Raw genomic sequence first — 21,465 nt, forward strand, 5'->3', positions numbered from 1 at the left:
CCCTTCCAAAGGCCTTGGAAAAACCCCAGGTGTTTGGAACAGCAGTGGTGACTTCAAATGCCTACCTTGCACAGCTCTTCGTGGTGAAACAGGTGTGAGAAATTAAATAAAACCAAAAAGAACCCTAACATAATAAGGAACAGCAGCAAAGTTTTCAATTTCTTAATCCTCAAATCCCTCCCCCACTTAAAAGAAAAAACATTTTTTGTGAAGAAAAATTAAGGAAAGGCTGAGGGGCAAAAAAGCAAAAAAGAAAAGCCACTGATACCTGTGTGCCTGAGAGTTTTTTTGCAGGATGTGGATTTTGAGGGGTGCTGTGTCTCAACCTGAGAATCACAACAGAATGCAGGGAATGGACTCTTCCTGCTTTGTCCTGAGAGCAGAGAGACAGAGAATTATTTTATGGTCACAATTATGTGTGGGCCTGCAGATCCCATTTTCTTCCCTCTCCAAATGATGCCAGGGGATCATCTCACCCAGGACTATGAGACCGTCTGGAAAATATCATCCAGTGCATTATTTATTCCCTGTGCCAGAGGGATATTTATAGATAAAGTAAATAATGCTGTCACAATCCAAACAAATAAGGGAGGCTGCAAGGCAGTGGAGTGTTTCCTCCCCCATCTCTGTGCTTGGCTTTGCCCAAGGAGGGCCCAGCTGGGATCTTTTAAGTCCCTTCCAACCCAAATCATTCTATGATTCCATGATCCTTCCAAATTCAGCCAGTTTTGGAGAGCAGGTGGGAGCAATTGAACCAGGCCCTCACAGGACCAGCTCCCTCTAAGTCCCTTGCCCAAATCTGCTCCATAAAATCATGTAATGCTCAAAAGGCTGTATATTTTTGACACAAAATAGGGTAATTTCAAAGGAGTTTCTCACAAGAAGTGAAACCCTTCCCCTCAGCTGAGCAGTTCAGGTTATTATCCACTCTTTGGATCCAACCCACTGAACAAAATACTGCCTTTGCCTTTAGAAAGGAAAATCCATTGAGCAAGTTCAGGCCAGCTCTCATTACAGGCTTCCTAAATTTATTCATGGAAAATTAAATATTTTCTTTAGGTAGGCAGATAGGTACATATGTATGTCTCCAAAGTGGTTTCAGGCTCTCAGTTTGTAAACTAATGGATAAAATTCCCTTTGCAGCACTACCTAGTGTGGCTCCATGTTATTATGGTCATGGAAACGAAATGAAGAGCATGTGGCTGACCTTTCCCAGCTCAGTTCTGTCTTCCCAAAGGAAGTGTGTAGAATACCAATCACCTGGTTTAGCCTGTATTTCCTTTCCATTGGAGGTTTATCTCACCATTCCCAGAGGTGAAGGAAATCCTGTTTCAACACAGCCTCTTCTTGTCCACTGGACCTGTGCTGGAATCACAGAACAGAATATTCCCAGCTGGAAGGGACCCATATGGATCATCAAGTCCAGTTGAGGGAGGGAGGTATTGGGTTTGGGGCCCTTGGGATGCGGCCCTTTGCAAATGACAGAGAAACAGTGATGACCCCCATGCTGGGGGACATAAAGCAGGTAGCAGAGAGGAGAGGTGGGAGAAATGTTCCCTGACAGTTTTGAAGTTTAAGCAAGCATCAGAGTTCTGTAATATGGATGACCTCATGTTTGTGTTTTGGTTTGGGTTTTTTTATGCCCTGTATTTTGTACTGCTCTTCCAGAGTAGGGCTGTGGCATTCACATTCCCTGAACATGTATCCTTAGCCAAGGATTTTTCTCCTGGGAAGCTGAAAGGCAGTGAGAAGCCCCAGAAAAAAGAAAAACAATTCTTATCTCATTTGCTTCTCCTGTGCTGTGCTCATGTGAAATGTGTTTAGAGATTGTTTACCCCAAAGTGATAGCCTGATCAGACTCTGGTGTGAGTTTTGACTCATTGGCCAGTTGGGGCCAAGCTGTGTCAGAACTCTGGAAAGAGTCACGAGTTTTCATTATTATCTTTTTAGCATTCAGTAAGTATCTTTTCTGTATTCTTTAGTATAGTATAGTATAGTATGGTATTCTTAAATATAATATAGTATAATAAAGTAATAAATTAGCCTTCTGATAAGATAAAGTCAAATGCATAATTCTCTCCCCTTGCTGGGGTTGCCTGCCTTTACAATACAGGGCAGTACCTCCAACTGGAGAATAACAAAATAGCTGTTATTACCTCCTCTTCTAAAACCAGGCCTGCATCTTTCATGTGCTTTGGGCTGACTGTTCTGGTGCAGCAGCTTGTGGACTGAGAGAAGGAGGATGTTGGAACTGAGAAGGAAGGATTTACTCCTTGGGGTTCAGCTGTCTGCAGCTAGAGAGAGGAGAAGCAATTATGAGCAATTCCAGTGCCTGACCAGTGCACAAAGCCAGTTCATCTCCCTGGGATCCACATTCCATTCTGCTGTAGTTAGGTGTCAGATTCAAGGAGCTGGAGTCTTTGTTCTGTTTGGCAAAACATTGGACTTTCCATAGGAACATCCAACACCTTGTATTTCTGCTGGGTGACTAAATGACAGAAGATTCTTTCAGCAGGATCTTCTATGAAGTTCCATCTTCTGCTTCTCTGCAAATGAACTTGGTCCAGGCTCAATGTATGGATGCAGGAAGATGCAGGGGAGCAGGGAAGAGCTGTCATCCATTGTGTCCCGTGCTTGTCCTGCTGTTGTCTCCTTCAAAAGAGAGCCTCAAATCAGATCCCACCACTTCCAGGATGTGCTTGGCACAAATTCAAGCATTTTAATGTCTGCTCAGAATGCCAGCTTTTTCTCTTCTCTCTCTGAGTCTTGCAGTCCCAGAATGGAGCACCTTCCCTACAACCAGCATGGAACACACCTGTAGCTCCAGACATCTTTCTCCTAGGGAACCAGGGTGTGGTCATGGCATTTGTGTGCTGTGGTCTCACAGCCTTGCCAGCTTTTGGGCCCTGGAGGCTCTTCCCATATTCCCCAAATCGATGGAAAAGCAAAAACTCATGTATGTTGATGATGATTAAACACGGCTTTCTGATACTATGTAAATAATTTTGATACTTATCATTTGTAAAAAACTTCAGCCTTTGTTTCCAGCAATCCTATCCATCTGAAAGCATGTGCATTTCAAAACAGGTCTTCTGTGTGGTAGATACATTAAAAATTAAAAATAGTGTATTCTGCCTTATCTAGCCTGTTTTTTCCCCTACAAGTTCTTCAAACCAGGTAACAAAAATGGTTTAGTTCTGTTCAATCAGGTTTACTCTGATTTTTAAAATCCTATTGCAGAACTTCAGTGTTTCAGGCTGCATGGTATCAAAATATACTTTATTAGACAGGAGTGCTCTTTGGAACTTCAGTCATTGGAATGTTCTTCTCAGTCCTAGCTTTTAACAGCTGGTTTCTATAAAATGAAACTTCTACCACTGGGATTTAGCATGCTTAATTTGTTCAGCATATAGGTACCATCTCAGTCAATAAACAACTCTTTTTCACTGTCATTTTTTCCACCTTCTTGAATCGTACTGCATTTTAGTCTTTAATTCCAGGTAATTTTTCTTTTTAAACAAACAAAAAGCATGCAAAACTGCATTTCCTTGCACATGTAGGGCACATATAGAATGCATCCATGTTATCAGAGTTGTAGGAGTGTGTCAGTTTCTACAGAAGAAAAGATGCACCTTTTACCTCAAGATCACATGGATTTACTTGAATGGTGCTGAGCAGATTTTCTTTCTGAATCCCTCTAAAAAATTAAATGCTGTCCTGTGAAGCTGGGTTAGCCCAGGCTGAGACACCAGGCTGCAGTTCCCAGGATGGCCTGGGATAATACACAGGAATCACCAGGCTATGTTTCACAGCTGGAGCAGAGAGAGGCTCGCATCTTTATCTTTCCTTCTTCCTTCTCCTCTCTTTTCCTTTGTCCTGCACTGTGATGGTATTTCTTTGTCCATCTCACTGTCTTTTTGCCTGTACCCGTCTGCATCTGCTGCTCAGTCCTTTTCCCTCGCTGTACTCTTCTCTTTATAAGCCTCTGTCCTGCTGCCCATCCCTCTCTTTCTCCATCTCTCTGCTGCACCTTCCCCCCACACTCACCTGCTGTGGTCATTTTCTCTCTCTGTCCTTGCTTCCCTCTTTGTCTCTGTATCCCTCTGTCCTTCCTGTGTGTTTACCACTCTGTCTTTTTGTTTGTCCTTCTTGTGTTCCTTTTTATTCCCTTGTTAGGAAAATTAATCCACAAACACCAGAGGTTTATGTCCAAAAAGGAGACAGAGGAGTCCTTTTTTGGCTTTATTTGAATAAAGAGAGCAGCCATGGGGCATTCCCCTGGGATCTCAAACTTTTGGAGGTCACAGCCTCCTTTTTATCCTAATTTCCTGGCTGCATTTTCCTTCTCTATTTCCCCATGGCTGAGGTACTTGAGAGGTACAGACTCCCTGATACAGATACCTGATACTGAAGATTTCCCCCTAAGGTATAACCCTCCCTTTTAATTTTTAATTGATATGGAATTTAGGGTTTTTTCTTCCTCATTGTTTCTTTCATCTTTCAATGTCTTATTTCATTTATCAGCAAACCTAAAGTTTATTTGTAAAACCAAATATCCTTTTCCATTCATCAATCAGTGGAATCCTTCAGATTGTTTCTTTTATCTCCCAGTGCTAGTTTTATCTACCAGCAGACCCACAGCTTGTTAGTAAAGACAAATCTGCCATTCCTCTCACCCTGTTGCTCTGTCCTGCTCCCTGTGCCATTGTTTTTCACTGGATCCTTCTGTCCCATTCCCCATCCCTATTCTTTTTTAACCCCTCTCCATCCTGCTGCCCATCCCAGCAGTTTTTATTTCATCTCCATTCTGCCCCCTGTTCTTCCTTTTCTTCCTGTGTCCTGTCTGATCTCACTCCTGGTTTGTCTGTCCCCGGTGCTCCCAGGGAGCACCAGACAACAACCAGGCAACAACAGACAGAACAAGAGGACACAGTCTCAAGCTGCACCAAGGGAGATACAGGCTAGAATTAAGGAGGAAGTTTGTCACAGAAGGAGTGGTCAAATACTGGAATCATCTACCCAGGGAGGTGGTGGAGTCACCATCCCTTGATGTGTTTAAAAAAAGACTGGATGTGGCGCTTGGTGCCATGATCTAGTTGAGGTTAGAACATGGGCTGGACTCAATGATCTTAAAGCTCTCTTCCAACCTAGAATTTCTGTGATTCTATGATGGCACTGCTGGATGGGTCCGTTAGTGCTCCAGCCCCGGCGGGGTCCTGCAGTGGCAGGGATGGGAGGATGTCACAGACATCTTTTATGAAAAATCCTTTCCTTGGGATTTTTTCTCCTGGGAAGCTGAGAGGCCTGAGAAACAAAATGTAAACAATGGTTATCTGCTGCTGTGGAATGCAACAGGTGCATCTGTGATTGGTCTCATGTGGCTGTTTCTAATTAATGGCCAATCACAGTCAACTGGCTCAGACTCTGCCTGAGCCACAAGCCTTTGTTATCGCTCTTTCTTATTCTATTCTTAGCTAGGCTTCTGATGAAATCCTTTCTTCTATTCTTTTAGTATATTTTTAATATAATATATATAATAAAATAATAAATCAAACCTTCTGAAACATGGAGTCAGATCCTCATCTCTTCCCTCATCCTGGGACCCCTGTGAGCACGGTCACAGGAGGAGGCAGCTCCAGCTGCTGCCCGAGCACGGGAAGGGAGCGGGAGCCGCAGCCCCAGCCCGGGCACGCTGCCCCCGGGCCAGCCACCATCCTGGGACAGCGACACTGCACCCCAAGGTCCCTTCCAACCCAGGCCATTCCACGATCCATGGAAACACTGCAATACCTCCATGTGCATGGAGCAAAGTTTATAAATACAGGGATGTTTTGATAACACTTGGGGTTTGTTGACATTTGTATTAATGATTGTTAAATCATGAGGGGAGATAACAGGACAGATAAGAAAATGGAGTTTGTCCCTGTACTTATTTTTATTTATTATTTATGCTTATGGACATGTTTATAATGTTCCTATAGGTATGGATATTATTATACATTCGTTTATGGATGAGACGTACAATCTTTATGAATCTGCCAGGCTCTGGGAGATTTACTTCCTCAGAAAATGATGGTTCTGATGTATATCATGGTAGGCATTGGTGTAGTATGGGGTGGTACTGAGTATTACCTGAATGGGTGCTTCAAGTGAGATACCTGCTCTTGCACCTTGTTAAAAGAGGGCCTAATTCTAGGAAATAAAACTGTCTGTCCCACATGAGTTGCAAATTTCTCCAGCGTTGTGGTGTCATTCTTTGGTTTAATAGAGTGACTTGTAGTACTGACTTAAATAAAACAACTGCAAAATACTGACATAATTTAGCTCCACCTCAAAGCATTTTAGAGCTGCCATTTTTTGATTTGGTCTCATTCTCTCAGAGCAAATTTCATAACAATTAATGTTTTTACAGTATTGAACACTTTTTTTTCTTGATTCCTGTAAACAGTAACTTCTCCTGTACCATCCCTTGTGATGGTTTATGAGCTATTTGGCTTTTTTAAAGAAAATATTTATGGCCATTTTTGTCCACAGTGTTTCTGCCTTTCACTAACATTTTCCAATTCATTAAATCTTAAATTTATAATTTTATATGTATGTATTTATGTTTTTCCCTATGCATAATTATCTTCGTTATCTGAAAATTGTATTTCATGTTTAATCCCTCTTGCTCCTCATAATTATCATAGGTTTTTCACCTTCAGCCCATGACCTTTTTGTGCCTTATTTTTATTTATTTTGACATATTATGTGATTTGCTTCATTTCTTTTTGTATCAAAAGAATCTTACTAAACCTGCCTAGAATCTACTGTATTATTGTGCTTGTGAAATTCTTCTGTGGGTAACGATGGACTCATTCTGTCAGTAAAACCTTATTCCCACAGAAAGCATTTGGAACTGCAAATCCAAAAGCTCAGCCCCAGTCCCGAGTGCTTTTCCTTGCCCAGCTCCCGCCGTCCCGGTTCCAGGGATGCCGAGGAGCGCCAGCAGATGGGGCTGGAACGCTGCACAGGGAAGCGCTCCCGGCACGGAGGGAGCATCGGCACAGGGCAATGCCGGTGGGTCCGAGCACCGCTGAGCTCCGCTGTCTGCTGCACTTCCAGAGGAGGAGGCCCCGCTGCAGGAGGAGCCGGGAGGCGGAGAAGAGGCCCCGCGAGTTGTGGATTTGGAGCAGCTGGTGCCCGTGGGGGGCGTGTTCCACATCTCTGTCCTGCGGCTGCCGCCCCAGGCCCAGGACGTCGGGGACTGGGTCATGGTGGAGGTGAGGGAGGACAGGGAGCAGCCCCTGGGGTTTGTCACTGCTGTCACATGCACTGCACACGAGCTCTGAGAGCAAACTGACCAAGCAAGGTTTGCAAATCATCAGTTTTTCACACGTGAAAGGTGGGAGCGCAGTGGTACCAAACCCCACTGCTGGTTCAGCTCCAGGCCCTGCAGGCTGGCTGAGGACTGTGGGCACGGGGTTCTGGTTTCCTCTAGCACCGACCTACCCCACAGAGGGCACTGTGGAGCTGGAAACCTTTAATAAGCACAATTCCCAAAAGGCCAAACCCAGAGGGCAGGGGAAGAGGCCCAGGATGTTCATTCCCAGCCCCTGTGGCCTCCCCTTCCCTCTGGCCCTGGGGGACAGTGCAATCGCAGCTGCCTTTGCCTGCCCTGCTCCCGGTGCCTGGGGCTCTGTGAGGAATGGCCGAGCCCCGCTGGCCCTGCCCTGAGGGCGCCTGCAGCAGCTCAGGAGGGGCCCAGGGCCTCCCAAGGCTGCTCCTCCACTGCCTCCAAAGCTGGGCTTGGACACCTGCAGGGTTAGCAAACCACTTTAAATGGGTGTTAAAAAGCTTCGCAGTGTTAGATGAACTCAAAGAAAAAACCTGCGTTTTCTGATGAACCCCTTATCTGTCCTTTTCCTCTCTTGCCAAAGCTGCTGGATGTTGGACTGGAGGAGTATCCATATTCCCCAGGAAAGGCTGAAGATGGCACACAGGAAGCAGTACAGATCACCCTGAGGCTCCCTGATAATGTGATTTATTTTAAAGTGCCTGTGCTAGCCCGATGGGATCCTGCAGGTCTGAACTTAAGACATAAATTTATTTCAAATTTGAATAGTGGAATTTATACCTGAGTTAGACTCTTGTTACCGTCCAGCTGTAAAGATAAGGGCCAGTTTGGAGCCCAGAAATAGCTTGGGGATGGCAATTTTAACTAAAAAAAAACAAACAAAAAAAAAAACAAACAAACAAAAAAAAAAAACCCCAAAACCTAAAACCAAAAACCACTAAAAACCCCCAAATAAATTATTACTTTTTTTGGTTTTGTTTACCTCAGCATTACTGCCAGAAGCCTTCCATGTACATCTTTCCATCCTCTTTGTCCCGGCCAATGGTGGAGAACTGATGGCATCAGCAAGATAACCTATGAAGCAGAAAAAAAGAGCATCACCTTCAGCATGGGTGGCTTTTCTACAGTAGCCCTTCTCCAGGATGCTCACCTGAACCTGCCCTATCAGGCCTGGGAATTGCACCCTACTGGTGTGGATGAAGGCCTCTTCACAATTACTGCAGTCTTTGCAACCATTCAGATACAAATTAAGGTACTGTCAATCATTTTTTAATCAAACATTTGCAGATAAAATCCCCCATAATTACTACAATGTCCCTGATTAAGAATTTGGGATGCTTCTACGAGAGCAATTTGAATCTCTCTTCCTTTCCAAGCACTGCACTGGTTATTTAATGTCAGTTATTTACTATGAGAAATAGCACATTTCACATAGCAGAAATGTGCATTTGCTCTGGAAAGTTTCAGTCAGTGCTTTGCTGCTGGTTTTGCCTTGCTGCATTCAAGCCTGTTCCCCCTCTTAGAGAGCTGAAAAGTTCCTCTCTCCTCCAGCTCTACCAAGAGAAATACAGGGAGTTCTGGCAGCCCACTACCCATGCTCCTTGTTTCTTCCCAAAGTTCAAGCTACTCATGATTATCCATCTGTTCATTGGTGTATAAATCAGTACACCAGGGTCATTTCTGATTCCTACCAAGGCTGGCTTTCTTCAGGATCTGTAAATGAAAGGTCACAGCCCAGAGTAGCAGATGATGTGGGTAATACCCAGCATAGCAAAACTATCAGTATTTGAAGCCTAACCCAGAAAGGAGCTTCCATGACCAGTAAGTTGCTTTCACTGGTTTGTACAACAGGATAATCAGTGTATGTTGTCTTCAGTAGTGGTGGAAGAGGAGGAGGTGCTTTCCCACATCACAGGGAAATGGATGAGTCCTCTTGCCCTCAGAGCAGCTTTGAAAAGAGCTGGAGTGAACATTTTCCCAGCAGAGCACTCTCCCAAGTATGTCCCTGTGCCCAGGAAGGTGAGTGCCAGAGGTTCCTGGTGGCTTTTCCCCGTTTTCACTCAGGTCAGCCTTTGCTGCCCTGGGAGCTGCTGTGCTGCCAGCTGAGGCAGGGCAGAGCAAAGCAGGCTCTGGCCCTGCTGGAGCACAGGGAGAGGAGAGAGATGTGTTTGTCTGGTTTGTGTTGTCCCTGCAGGGTCCCCTGGCAGAAGTGAGGGCCTATGAACAGATGGCTCTGCTGGCAGCTGCTTTTGCTTTTGCTCACAGCAAGTGGAACGGAGAAGTGGGGCCAGAGCAAGTCATGTTCAAGGTTTGTGGAGTCCCAAAGTTCCAGGGCAGGCCAGCATTGAGCCCATCCCCAGCTAAAACAATCAACTCACCCTGGTGGCTTCAGCCCCTGCCCCAGTTCAGTGTCACAGGCTGCCCCTGAGAGCTCTCAGGGACACAAACCTCAGCAGCAAAGACACGTGCTAAGGAAAATGGAACTGAGAAGTCACCAAGGGAGGCTTTAGCCAGAGCTGGGGTGACAGAGCTTCATGCTCTCCAGAGGCCCCTTGAGAATCAGCTTCTGCTCTGCCAGCTTTGTAAAGAACTGCTGGGACTTTGTTCCTGCCTGTAGGGTTTCTTTTGCTCCCTGCTGCAGGGGAGGCAGTGAGCAACCTCTCTGTTGGTTTGTCTCCACCTGTGAACTAAAACACATGGTTAAAACTTCTGCCAGCCAGACAAACACCCCCAGGTGTGGCTGGAGAAAGGCAGCACACCCCACTGTGAGAGCTGCAGTGGCTGTCTCTCACTCAGGTTAAATGCATGGGACACAAATATTGGAATTTGTGCTCTGACAGTGGCACAGGCTTCACCTCAGGGCATTTCTTCCTGCAATAGGTGAGTGAACATCTGACAGCAGGTTCTGCCAAAGGCAACCACTGGTCTCTTTTGATGTTCGATGGTGAGAAAGTGCAACACCTCAAACTCACTGAAACCAGTGAAGCTTTTTCAGAAGAGGTGCGAGAAGAGTCTGAATTTCACTCCACACTCTACCATATGGTCAAGGAGTGCCAGCAATGAAGCCATGGAAAAAGTGGAAAGAGCTGGCTGCATGTTCATTGATTCTGTGTATCAGCTGCTCCTTGCTACCAGTCTTAGCATACTCTTAGATACTACTGCATGCTTTCTTTCAAAACTTTATTATCAAAAGCTTTCAATAAAGTTACACTTCAAGTCTTAAATACTTTTCTATTCAAAACATTGAAACAGGTTCTGAAATGCAAACATTTTATCTTTGTTCAAGCAAAATAAATTCTTTATTCACTTGTGGCTAGACCACCTAGACATGTTTATTGTTAGCTATGTTCAAAAAATTGCTGTTCTTTTGTAAACCTCAGAGCTGAGATCCTTCTAGCTGCTTTTAAAGAGGACTTTTGTCAGAATAGGAAATATTTTTTTTCAGTTCAAGTCATGCTTTAAAGAAAAAAAAACTTCATCTGTCCCCAAAAATACCCACAGCCCACCAGAACAAACCCAGACAAGTAACCTTAAATAAGGCCAGCTTCAGCTCCTGTCCTGCAGGGCGCAGCCCCGGCAGCAGAGCCGGGGTTACATCGGGGGAGGGCCGAAGTGCCGCAGTCTGACGTAGGGCCACAGCAGCTGCTGCAGCGTCCTCCAGGCATTCCCACTGCACACGGGGGCTGCATCTGCCGGCCTCTGCAGGGACAGCCCCACCAGGAAGCTGGTGAGAGCAGCCAGCAGGACCAGGAGGGACATGGAGGCCCAGAGGGTTTTGTTGGCGTTGCAGAAGGAAGCCTTGAGGTGGGACGCCTGCGCTGATATCGAATTGTACCTGGGCAGGGCAGGAAAGCACAGAGCCCTTCAGGCTTTCCCCAAAACGAGCAACTCTTCCCACCCCACCCAGCCTTGGAGCAAACTAGATCCCACAAACATCAAGAGTGACAGGTTGTTACTGTTTTGGGAGCTGTGCAGGGGGAGCTAAACTGTTCTGAGTTTAAAATACTGTCAAGGAAGCAAATTCTTGATAAGCTGGCCCAGCTCAGCCATCCACCCATGCTTCCTGTTCCTCACACTGTTCTGCAAAGTATTCACAAAAGCTGCCTTGAAAGAGCAGCATGAAATCTTGCTCCTAGAAAGCACTGAAAGTTCTGGCCTTTTGTTTGAACCCTCTTCTCAAGTGCACCTCCCAAACATGCCTTTAACTTGTGAAAGAAACTTACATTGACTCCAGGGTCTATTTGGGTGGGTGTTTTCCTTTTTCAGAGACACTTTCCTTCCTAGTTGGTTGTTCCTGTACTTCAGCAGGTGATTCCAACTGCTCATTCCTGTAAACAAGAATCAACAGCTCCAAAGCTTTGCCAAATTCTCAACAGCTTGGCTTTATAGCCCTGACCAGGTGGTGAATTAAAAGCTCATTAAAAACTAAACCAGCACACCTGGGAGGAGGCTGCTGCTGAACTTACTTGGTTTCAAAAGGCTCCTCTTCATACTCTGCCCAGGAATAGGTGCTGAGGAACCTCTGCAGCGAAGGGCGCTTCTCGTTCGGCTTCACCCCTAGCCTGCCCCTGCCAGGTGTTAAACACATTTGCCTGATTTTCCCCAGCAGATAGAGAGCAGTAAATCAGAAATTTAGCAGCAGCCTACTCATTTGGTTAACCACAAATAACTTACAAATTTATTTGCTTGAAATTAGGACCATTAAAAAAAACCCCAAATGAAATAAAACAAAACTACAGATCCACCTGCTGTAGATATTTAGATTTCACATTTTAGTTCTAAAGCAAGAAAGTTGTGGGATTTTTTTTTAAGCTCTCAATGCTCAATAAATAAAAAAGGTGAGCTCATAAGGCTCATTTACCTATTACAGCACATTAAACTAATGTGAAAGGTGTAGCCTAAACAATATTGTACCCCAAGATGCTCCATAAACTGCTTCCTACAGGCACAGAGTTGAAAAGTATTTGCCCTATTCAAAGACAAGCCCAGGTGACTTTACCAACTGCTTGATCTCCTGCTGAATCTGTCACTCCGTTCATCCCCATCAGGTTCGTGGAACTGGGCCTGGAAGAGAAGTTTGCCACATTTACTGTACTGGCATTCTGATGCTTCATCCCAGCCAGTTTTGGAGAGGTGAAGCACCTCAGCATCCCTCCAGCAGCCCCTACTTACCAGTGGCACCCCAATCCCTGCATTCCCAGCGCTCCTGGGCACTGTTGCAATGCTAACTCTCCGCAGGGCTGACGAGGGCTACACAAATAAGAGGCATTACTGGCTCTTAGCAAGGCACAACTGGGTTACCCACTGAACACACAAAATACCATCTGGTTTGTGCAGGCTATATTAAAAAAAGAGGTGCTGACACCTAGCGTGAAGCGACACACAACGAATCCAATCTCAAGTGCAGATCAAATCAGCTCTTTCAAGCAGCATCTTTCCACAGTAAGTGCTTTCTGCCCATCTGAGTGAGGCTGCCTGCACAGCTTCCAGCAAAATACCAACACTGAAGGTAACTAAATTCCCCTAACCTGGCTCACAGGAATTCCTACACTCAGCAGTTTGAACTGCTCCCATATTTTTGTGCTAAACCCTCCTTTAATTCCAAGAGAACCACGCATCATTTCTTAACCAGTGAGTGAGAGCCCAACCACTTCTCCTTCATCTTCTAAGGGGGACCACTTAGAAGGTTGGTGGGGTGCCTGAAAAGTAGATCATGTTTGATGACACCAGCCTATATTTGTGACAGAAAAGCACCAAGTCAAGCATGCAGCAGAGCACCAGCACAAAAAAAAAAAAAAAAAAAAAAAAAAAAAACCAAAGAAAAACACACATACACTTAAAAAATTGAAATTTCATGTAAGGACCATTACCTTAAAGTTAAAAGGACCTGGTAGCTTCTTATTCATAGATTCATCTGTAAAGAGATCAGACATCAGAGCTTTACAGGAGGATCTTTGCTGCTTACAGGAGAGCAGAGTTTAATTTGCAGCCTAAGGTTTGACTTTCTGCTGTGTTTAAGCAAAGCACTCTCAGAAAGCAGAAATGAGGTCTCAGGAAAAAGCTTCCCATTTCATTAAATAAGTTCATAACATTCACACATTACCCATCCTCTGCAAGCATTAACTTCTGTAATTATCATCGAATATATTCCATTATTGAGTTCCTGTTACAGGACTGTCTTTCACAGTCAGGACTGCAATCCAAAAGGGTCCTGCAAGGATTTCATGGTGTGGAAGACTTCCCTTTTGGCACTTAAAAAACACATCCTATTTTTCAGAAGAGTTTAATACTGGCAAAGCAACAAGTGCACAACACTGGCTGCAAACCTGGCAGCTTAGAAGGGGAAATAGATGCCCCCTGCACTTAAGGGGTTTTTAATTTCCAATGTAGAAAGGGTGCAGGTGTAGAGAGCAGCCAAAGCTCAGCTACCTAGAAATAGCTACTGTGAACAAGCACCTAAACTTACTGCTCACAAGGAAGAAGACTATCACCAGCACATGCCATGCCCTTTGCTGAAAGCCAGGACATAGTTGTGTGCTTGCAGTGGTCCCCCACACACAGCCTGAGACCCATGACAGTTTAGGTTCAAGTTTAATTTCAGAGAGCTGCTTTTAATAGTGTTAATAGATGGCTGTCCCCCCCCCCCCCCTTCATTTTTAGAGGAGGTGACAAAACCACTGTATAATTCTGTCACCCAAGATGTGAAGGGATTATAGGACTATTCTGCAGCTATAAGGGCCTGTCTGGCAGGTGCTAGAGAGGGGAAAGAGGCTTTTCCTGGTTACCTCTGTCTCCAAGGGAGCTGAAGGATCTCTCGTTCTGGAGCAGGACCTGCTTGAGCTCCTCGAGCTCAGCGTGCTCTTTGGCGTACATGCGCTTCAGGTTCTCCACGTGCTGGATCATCACCTCCACAGCCTTGCTCACCCGGCTCTCCTGAGGGAGCAGGGAAAGCAGCAGCTCTCAGGAACTGCCTCATGTTTGGAGATTTCCCCCTCAAGCACCTGCTCTCCTCTGCTATCTCACTTTTATCCTCCTTTTCAAAGCTTCAATAAATCCCTGTCCTGACACATGGTACACAGGTTTCATTTCTCTGGAGATCACTCTTGTTGTAAAATCAATCAATCTTCAGTTTGCCAAGCTCTTACAACTCATCATCATCACTTCCTCTGATCTGCAGTCGCATCTGCCACCATGCATTTGCTGGTATTGCCAAGTCATTTTTATGCTGCCCTGGGGTATTATACACAATCACACCTAACATTTGAGCAGGACTTGGTCGTTTGGCTGATTAGCTGCCTTTTCCATAAGGCACAGAACCACCTTTGCAGCATCAAGGCCATTGTTACCACACTGCTTGGTATTCTGTACATCTCACTGCTGCAAAGTCTTTATTGTTTAGTTTTTTTCAACCAGAACCTTATTTCTGCTGTGGGTTTTTGCACAATTCTAGTGCAGCATGGCTGCTCTCCGTGCCTTGGATTCCTTATAAGAACACAGAGAGAAGAGAAGGCCAGGACTAAGGTGTCCTGAGCAGTCTACACTACACACACCAGATTCCCAAATGCAATCTTGGAACCATAAGCCCAGCAAGATGTGGCCATCCCTTTGCAGCTAGAAGCTTTTAGCTTTGTACAAAATACTTTTGATGGAAAGTGTTACCTGATTAATAGCTCCCAACATCTCTGCTCTGCTGGCAACTCGAGCTGCATATTGGCTAAGGAACTGCAGGCTTTTCTGCAGCTTCTTAATGATCTCCTGTGCCTGGTTATCTTCTTCACACAAAGGAACTAAAGCCTAAGAGCACACATTGGTAAGAAAACTGGTGTGAATTATGAACAGAGAATGAAGTTTGAGCTGATGACACTGAGGAGCTGCATTCAGGCCCACATCAACATCCCTATTCAGTGCAACTTGAATAGAGAGCTCCAGTGGGCAGAGACTGGAGCACAAAAGCAGTTGAAGCAGGGGTCAGATGTTTGTGCAACAGAAAAATTGCCTGCTGCCTGCGCATGCAATACACTTGGATCAGGGCTACCCTTCATAATCTCTCATATTTCAACTGCATTGCTCCAGAACTTCATATTTGCTCATCATGCATCCCATGCACACACCCCACTTTAAAGAGCTGTTTTAAGAGACACTCACATCTACTTATCCCATCCACCCTACCAGCCCTGGCCTTACCTCTAACATATTCACAGCATTTGTGATCTCCTTTTTCAAGTTTTCTTCAGCCAGGTCTCGGGACCTCTCTTCAAGCTTCACTCTTTTGTCCAAGGTAAACAAGTCACATTTAAAACCTAAAGACAGCCTCAGAAATTCAGCCTGTTGTGGGAGAAAAGATTTCAGAGGAATCCAAGTGATGCAGAAGTTTAGTAGATTTGGACACTGATATGACATTTGGGGCTATACCCTGTGACCAAAGTTTAGGAGAGATACAGAAGAAGAAGTGAACATGACCCACTTCCTTAAAGCAGGTCTTCCCGTCTGTAGTGATGGTGGGAACGTTCTGCAGCCAGAAGAGGTGACATCCTAGCAGCACAATGTGCCATCTGTGCCTTTTGACAAAACTGTCTTAAATCAGCACATTCTGCCTGGGAGGAGGTCACAGCTATGCTCCTTCAAGCTTGCAAACAAATGCCACAGTAGTGACAAGTCTTTGTTCAATTTTACAGATCTCCACCTTTCTCCATCCCATCTCCTGCAAAAATTTCCATTAGGCTTGGAAAGAGATTTCAGAAGTTAGACTGCAGAAATACATCCAGTTTAAGCTGGATTATTCTTTTACATACGAGGAGTTTATCTACAAGATCTGATGTCTGAAATAGATACAAGCAGTTGAGACTTACCTCCACTTCCTTCTCATTTGGACAGTCACTGTAGGGGAAGAAAAAGAACCATGGAACAGACTGTGGCTTTAAATTCATACCTGCAGGTGATCACTGAAAATCAAAACACTTACGGCTCATTTTGCTTGGTTTTATCTCCTTTAATGCCACCTGCAGTGGGTGAACTCCCTGAGAAGAGACCAAAAAAACCCATTTTCAGACCAAAGTGAAAAAATAGTCTCCCCAAACCAACCTGTGAGAGACTTTTAAGCTTCCACAAAACCCCTTGTTCAAGATTTACAGTTTTAAGCTCTCACCACTTAAAAGAACTCATGTGCCTCAGGTTCTGTTTGTTGTGAGGCACCACGGCACTGCCACCTGTACAAGGCCCCAAAAGACAGTTGTTCAGGGCGCTTCAGCTGCTACTTATTATTAGCATAGAAATGGTTAATTGAAGGTTTTTGCTTCAGGATGTGACGCAATTTACTACCTCACCAGCTTCTAATGATCTCCAAAGGCAAAAGAGGAGGTATGCCTAAGGAGAAAAATCATCCTGCTCCTCTATATCATGGATAGCACAGAAATGCTTCTCTTACAAATCTCTGGGGAGAACAGGAGTGCCAAAACTGTTTCAAATATCCCAACTCCTTTGCAGCTAAGAATTTTCCTCCTGTCTAGAGGAATGTGGAGCTGGTTAGATCAGTATCTGCAGAAATCAGAGCAGCACATTCTGCATGACACCACTGTTCTTCTAGTCATTGTGATCTCCAACTGCAGGTACCAAGCCCTAAAACATCACACTTGGTGTGGGACAGGCAACTCCCTGCACCTCTCTACACAGCTCTGGACTCAGCTTGTGCTCCAGGAACATGAAGGTGTCCAGCAAAACCCCCTTACCTTTCCTGCTGGGAGCCACAGCTAGTGCTTCCTCACTCCGCTCTTTGTTATTTCTCTTTTCCTGGTCCGCTTCCTAAGGGCACATCAGAGCAGTCAGAGCAAGGGAGCAGCCACACCACCCCTGGAGGGGCCTCTCCCCTCCTTTGCCACCGCTCAGCCAACCCAGCTGGGCTTTTCACTGTCACCAGCACTCTTACCAGGTCTTGCTTCAAAACATTTTGAAATACAGGCTTGTGTTCTTCCGTGGCCAGGGAGGATTCCCTTGTGATCTGACTTGGTCCTGTGAACAACATTCCCAAATCCAAATGTAGCAATTAATAAAGCACACCCAGCTTCCAACATCCACCATTTTAGCCATGGGCCAACCGAGCTAAAAAACTGCACCAAATGCCATGAAATACCACTGAGAAAGAGAGGAGGCAAAGAACACCATGAAGACACATAGGAAGAAGTATGATAACTAAGACTGGAAAAAATCCCTGTAAGAAGTGTTATATGTCTACAGCTGAAAATATAATGTACTTCCTGTAGTTAAAGATGCAGGAATTACAGTAATATTCCCTTGGATAAATAAATTTTATATTTTGCTACCAGCATGGAGATTGTTTTGTTGGTGGTGTGTTTGCTGTTTAAAGAGGCAGTTTTTAATTAGTATTTATACCTTAAAACAATCAAGAATATTTTGTTTCCTTCTCTGTTTATGCAGTCACACAGCTGTGAGCCAAAGCAATCCACAGAGAACAACAAAAAAAAGAAAAAAAGCAAAAAATCCAGAAAAACTCCAGCTTCAAGTTGGAAGCCTGCAAGGGGAGATTTATTAGTTCCAGTATTAGGACACTTTCTTTTCAGAGATGTGCAACAGATAGCTGGACTCTCAGACTTTAAAGCTATTGAGACTTCTTTAAATCTGTTCTGCATATCTGCTTCCTCTTACTAAAGGCACCTGGATGACATATGAAAATTAACAGTAGAGGGAAATTAGTAGAAAGAAAATGCTTTTAAATGATGACACAGAATAAGATTTCAGGAAGATAGTACTGAGGAAAGAAACAAAGCCAAACAAGAAACTGTAGTCTTATATTGAGGTAAAGATTAAAAAGATATTATAAACAAACACACAGGTATTCTGCGCTGCTTATTCAGATCAGCTTCACAAAACCAGCTTAAATACAGTGTGTACAGATGCTCCAGTTTTGGTTTGATTTTATAGTTTTTCAGTGGAAGAAAATCATGAGAGTTGGTAAGAATCTGGTGGGTGTTTATGGCTCTAGCAAAGACAGAACAATATTCAAATGCCTCTACCCTCATCTCGCCTCTTGACCCATCCAGCTTCTTGTGCAACAGCCTTGAACGAGAAGAAAGTGCTTAGTGGCACTGTTGAACTAAATAACTGTTTAAACTCACAAAAACATGTTTTCTCTTGTCAAAATGGTCTGGGATTTTGTACCCACTCACTGTTTTACCAGCTGAGCAAGCCCCAAGATCTCACCAAGTTGTTTCATGCTCCCTTGCCTGCAGTGCTGTGGTAAGAGGGGTAAAAAACTTCATTCCTACTCAGCTTCACGGAGGCTTGAGAGCACTGACAGGTAAAACACTTGCAAAAGTAGAAATTCTCATGTTGTTGCTCTTACTCAGCTTCCTCACTTCAAAGATGTGCTGGAAGCAAACAGTTTCCTCCGAGGGTGAGCAACAGGCAGTGCAGCCGCCACCGTACCTGCCACGGGAGCAGCTGGCTCCTTGCTGCTGCTTGTCTCCACTGCCACATCTTCCCCTCTCTCATGTAAGCCCTTGGATGAGCTTTCCTCCATAACAAGGCAGCCTGCAACACCAGACAGCAGAAACACAGCTTTCTTTGTTCAGTAAACACACAGACTTGGGCACATCCAAGACTCCCAGTGCCCCAGGTTAAGGACTCACCTGGTACCAGTGCTGCGCTTTCCACTGAGGATGCAAGAGCTTCTTGGGCTGATGGTAAGTGATCACTGCCAAAACAAAACCCTTTCAGATACTCATCCACATGATTCAGATCTTAATATAAGTCTTTTAAATCTTGCACAAGACCTGACCTGGATGCGATCAGCATGGCTGGTGGTGTTGACTCCTCACGATCAATCTTCAGAGAGAGAGAAAGAAGAGTGAGTATCAGAGGGTTAATGCCAGTATAAAACTTGTATGTCAAAACTTTAACTTTCCCAGCTGTGCCTAAACTATTCCAGTAGTGAAGAACTAGCTGGTAAGTTCACAGAATCACCAACTAGTCTAAAGCCATCTCAGGAATGTTGTACTCAGAGAGGTGTTTTTGTTCCCCACTCTGTGGTTGGCTCCTAACTCACATCTTCAATGACCAACAAACACGTTACTGCACCACCACTGCTCCATCTTAACTCTGCATCAGAAGAGATCCATTTTCGTGGTCTGGAGCCCAAAACCTACTAATGAGGTACACAGGGCTTCACCTGGCTGTAGAGATTAGCCTCATTAGGTAAAAGTGTCAATAGTCACAGCATGAGCAAGCAGATGGCTCAGAACACTCGTGTGCTGTGCAACAATGTTAAATATGACAATTACCCAGCCCCTTCAGAGGCCTCAAGCCTCCCTGGTGTGCAAGCAGCAGAGGAACAAAGCAATTAAAAGCTGGCAGTTTTGCTCATGTTCCTCTAGTTGCCACAGTGTGGTTTTGGACCTGAGCCTTATCACATCACAGACAAAACCAATATCCTCTTGAGGCTTTGAATTTCGAGGGAGGTGCTATTTGTGCAATGTCCCTCTTCTGCATTTCACCCTGGAGAGCTCCAGCTCGCTCATTCAGTTGTTGGGTTGGTCTCTTTATGGCTGAAGATACAGGGGGGAACTGATGAGGTTCAAAGGGTTAAGTTGGTAATGACTTGTGCTGAATTACACCCTCTGTTGAAGAAAAGTGCTGAACAGAAAACAAAACCAGCACAACCCCCCCTCCTCTCTCCAAGAGGAGAAGGAAGGAGGGCGAACAGCTCCCTCCACAGCAAGCACCCAAGAGCACTACTGAAGTGTGTGTGGAGAAAGAGCAGAAAAACCACATCAGCAAGTGTTCTTTTATCTTTCCTACCCCCTTCAAACACCCTCAGAGGACACAGGAAACCCAGCAAATGAGAGCAGGAGGTATCCAAGGGCCCGAGTCATTCCCAAGAGTGACCAACTGCCCCTAGCATTAGGAAGTGCCTTTTCCCTCCTCCCTGCCCTGGCAGGGCTGCTCTTGCACAGCCCTGGCCCAGCCAGGTGGATGCTTCCCCTAATGCAAATTCAGGCTATTTTTATTATTTGAATTCTCTCATAAGTTGAGGAAGTGCAGCAATACATTTGCCTTGTTCAGGACATTGTGTCTGCAGAAGTATTAAGGAGGAAGGATACCATCATGTTAGAAAGAAAAGAAATCTAAAGGGCTTTTAAAAGTAACACACAGCACCCAAGCAAACAGAAAAGCCCTTGCATCACCTAGAACTGAAGTGACACATTATGCTACATTACCTGTACCTGCCCAGATGGGCACATGCTCAGTGATTTCTGTTTGCAATGAAGGAAAACGCTCAATTCATTTTTAAACCCCTAAGCTGGCTGCCAGGATTGCACAGTCCCATGGATTCCACATAAAGGAAAAAAATCTCCCAATTAAAGAGAAACACCACATTCTAGATGTCTTAATAAAACAGAATCACACAATGGTTTGGGTTGGAGGGGACTTTAAAGAGCAAAGTTCCAACACTGATGGCCAAGGGGCATCTTCCACTACCCCAGTTTGCTCAGACCAACATCCAACCTGGCCTTAGACACTGACAGGGATGGGGCAGCTGCAGCTTCTCAGGGCAGCCTGTGCCAGGGCCTCCTCACCCTCACAGTAAAATCTGTTGACAGAGCATTGGAAAATGGCACAGTCCTTTAATGAGGAAAAACAGCCAAAGAATATCCTGAAGCCCATCCCTTATCACTTTTCCCACATCCATCCCTCTAGCATAATAATCCAAGGGTTCTCTATCTCAGCCCATGAATTCCGGCCACAGTCTTGTACAACTCTCCCCAAACAATCATTAACATTTGGAAGACCTGTCAGGTTTTCAGGCTGTGGTACAACTTCCACATTTATAAAGCCAAACAAGAACAAAAAGCCCAAGTTTCACTTGGCTCTCAAGTGCTCCTTTATTAAGTAGCCCCTGAGCTTCTATGGTGACAATGATTTGACACAAATAATTTGAGTTACTTACAATCTGATCTGCTCAAATACATCTGCAACTGCAGAGTAATAAAACTCCAAAGAAAACTAGGGAGAGTTTTTGTACTGAATAAGGATATGCAACTTTTCCTACATACCAGTGTTTTGAACAGATACTGGGCACAGCCCATTTGCCTTTTCTCTAGGGCAAGCTTAAACAT

General features: G+C 44.8%; 2 protein-coding genes across 2 annotated transcripts in view; one reads left to right on the forward strand and one right to left on the reverse strand.

Annotated features, from left to right (window-relative positions):
• The first annotated feature begins 1,462 nt into the window (after positions 1 to 1,462).
• On the forward strand, positions 1,463 to 10,559 carry LOC131082981 (dynein axonemal intermediate chain 7-like). The gene is given in 8 exon segments (XM_058023259.1): positions 1,463 to 1,541; positions 7,081 to 7,262; positions 7,920 to 8,061; positions 8,371 to 8,588; positions 9,188 to 9,355; positions 9,531 to 9,644; positions 10,217 to 10,386; positions 10,388 to 10,559. Coding segments are annotated over 8 exon segments (1,245 nt in total).
• The window catches only part of LOC131082982 (inositol 1,4,5-triphosphate receptor associated 2-like), a 36,284-nt gene continuing 25,308 nt past the window's right edge, over positions 10,490 to 21,465 (reverse strand). Inside the window, 16 exon segments of the mRNA XM_058023260.1 lie at positions 10,490 to 11,171; positions 11,560 to 11,664; positions 11,803 to 11,904; positions 12,336 to 12,400; positions 12,509 to 12,586; positions 13,207 to 13,250; positions 14,122 to 14,269; positions 14,996 to 15,130; positions 15,521 to 15,661; positions 16,186 to 16,213; positions 16,299 to 16,353; positions 17,062 to 17,134; positions 17,259 to 17,341; positions 18,776 to 18,880; positions 18,979 to 19,043; positions 19,128 to 19,174. Coding sequence (XP_057879243.1) covers positions 10,928 to 11,171; positions 11,560 to 11,664; positions 11,803 to 11,904; positions 12,336 to 12,400; positions 12,509 to 12,586; positions 13,207 to 13,250; positions 14,122 to 14,269; positions 14,996 to 15,130; positions 15,521 to 15,661; positions 16,186 to 16,213; positions 16,299 to 16,353; positions 17,062 to 17,134; positions 17,259 to 17,341; positions 18,776 to 18,880; positions 18,979 to 19,043; positions 19,128 to 19,174 — 1,518 coding nt within the window. The 3' untranslated portion in view covers positions 10,490 to 10,927.

This window comes from Melospiza georgiana, chromosome 4 (genome assembly GCF_028018845.1).
Source record: "Melospiza georgiana isolate bMelGeo1 chromosome 4, bMelGeo1.pri, whole genome shotgun sequence".
NCBI classification, from domain to species: Eukaryota; Metazoa; Chordata; class Aves; order Passeriformes; family Passerellidae; genus Melospiza; species Melospiza georgiana.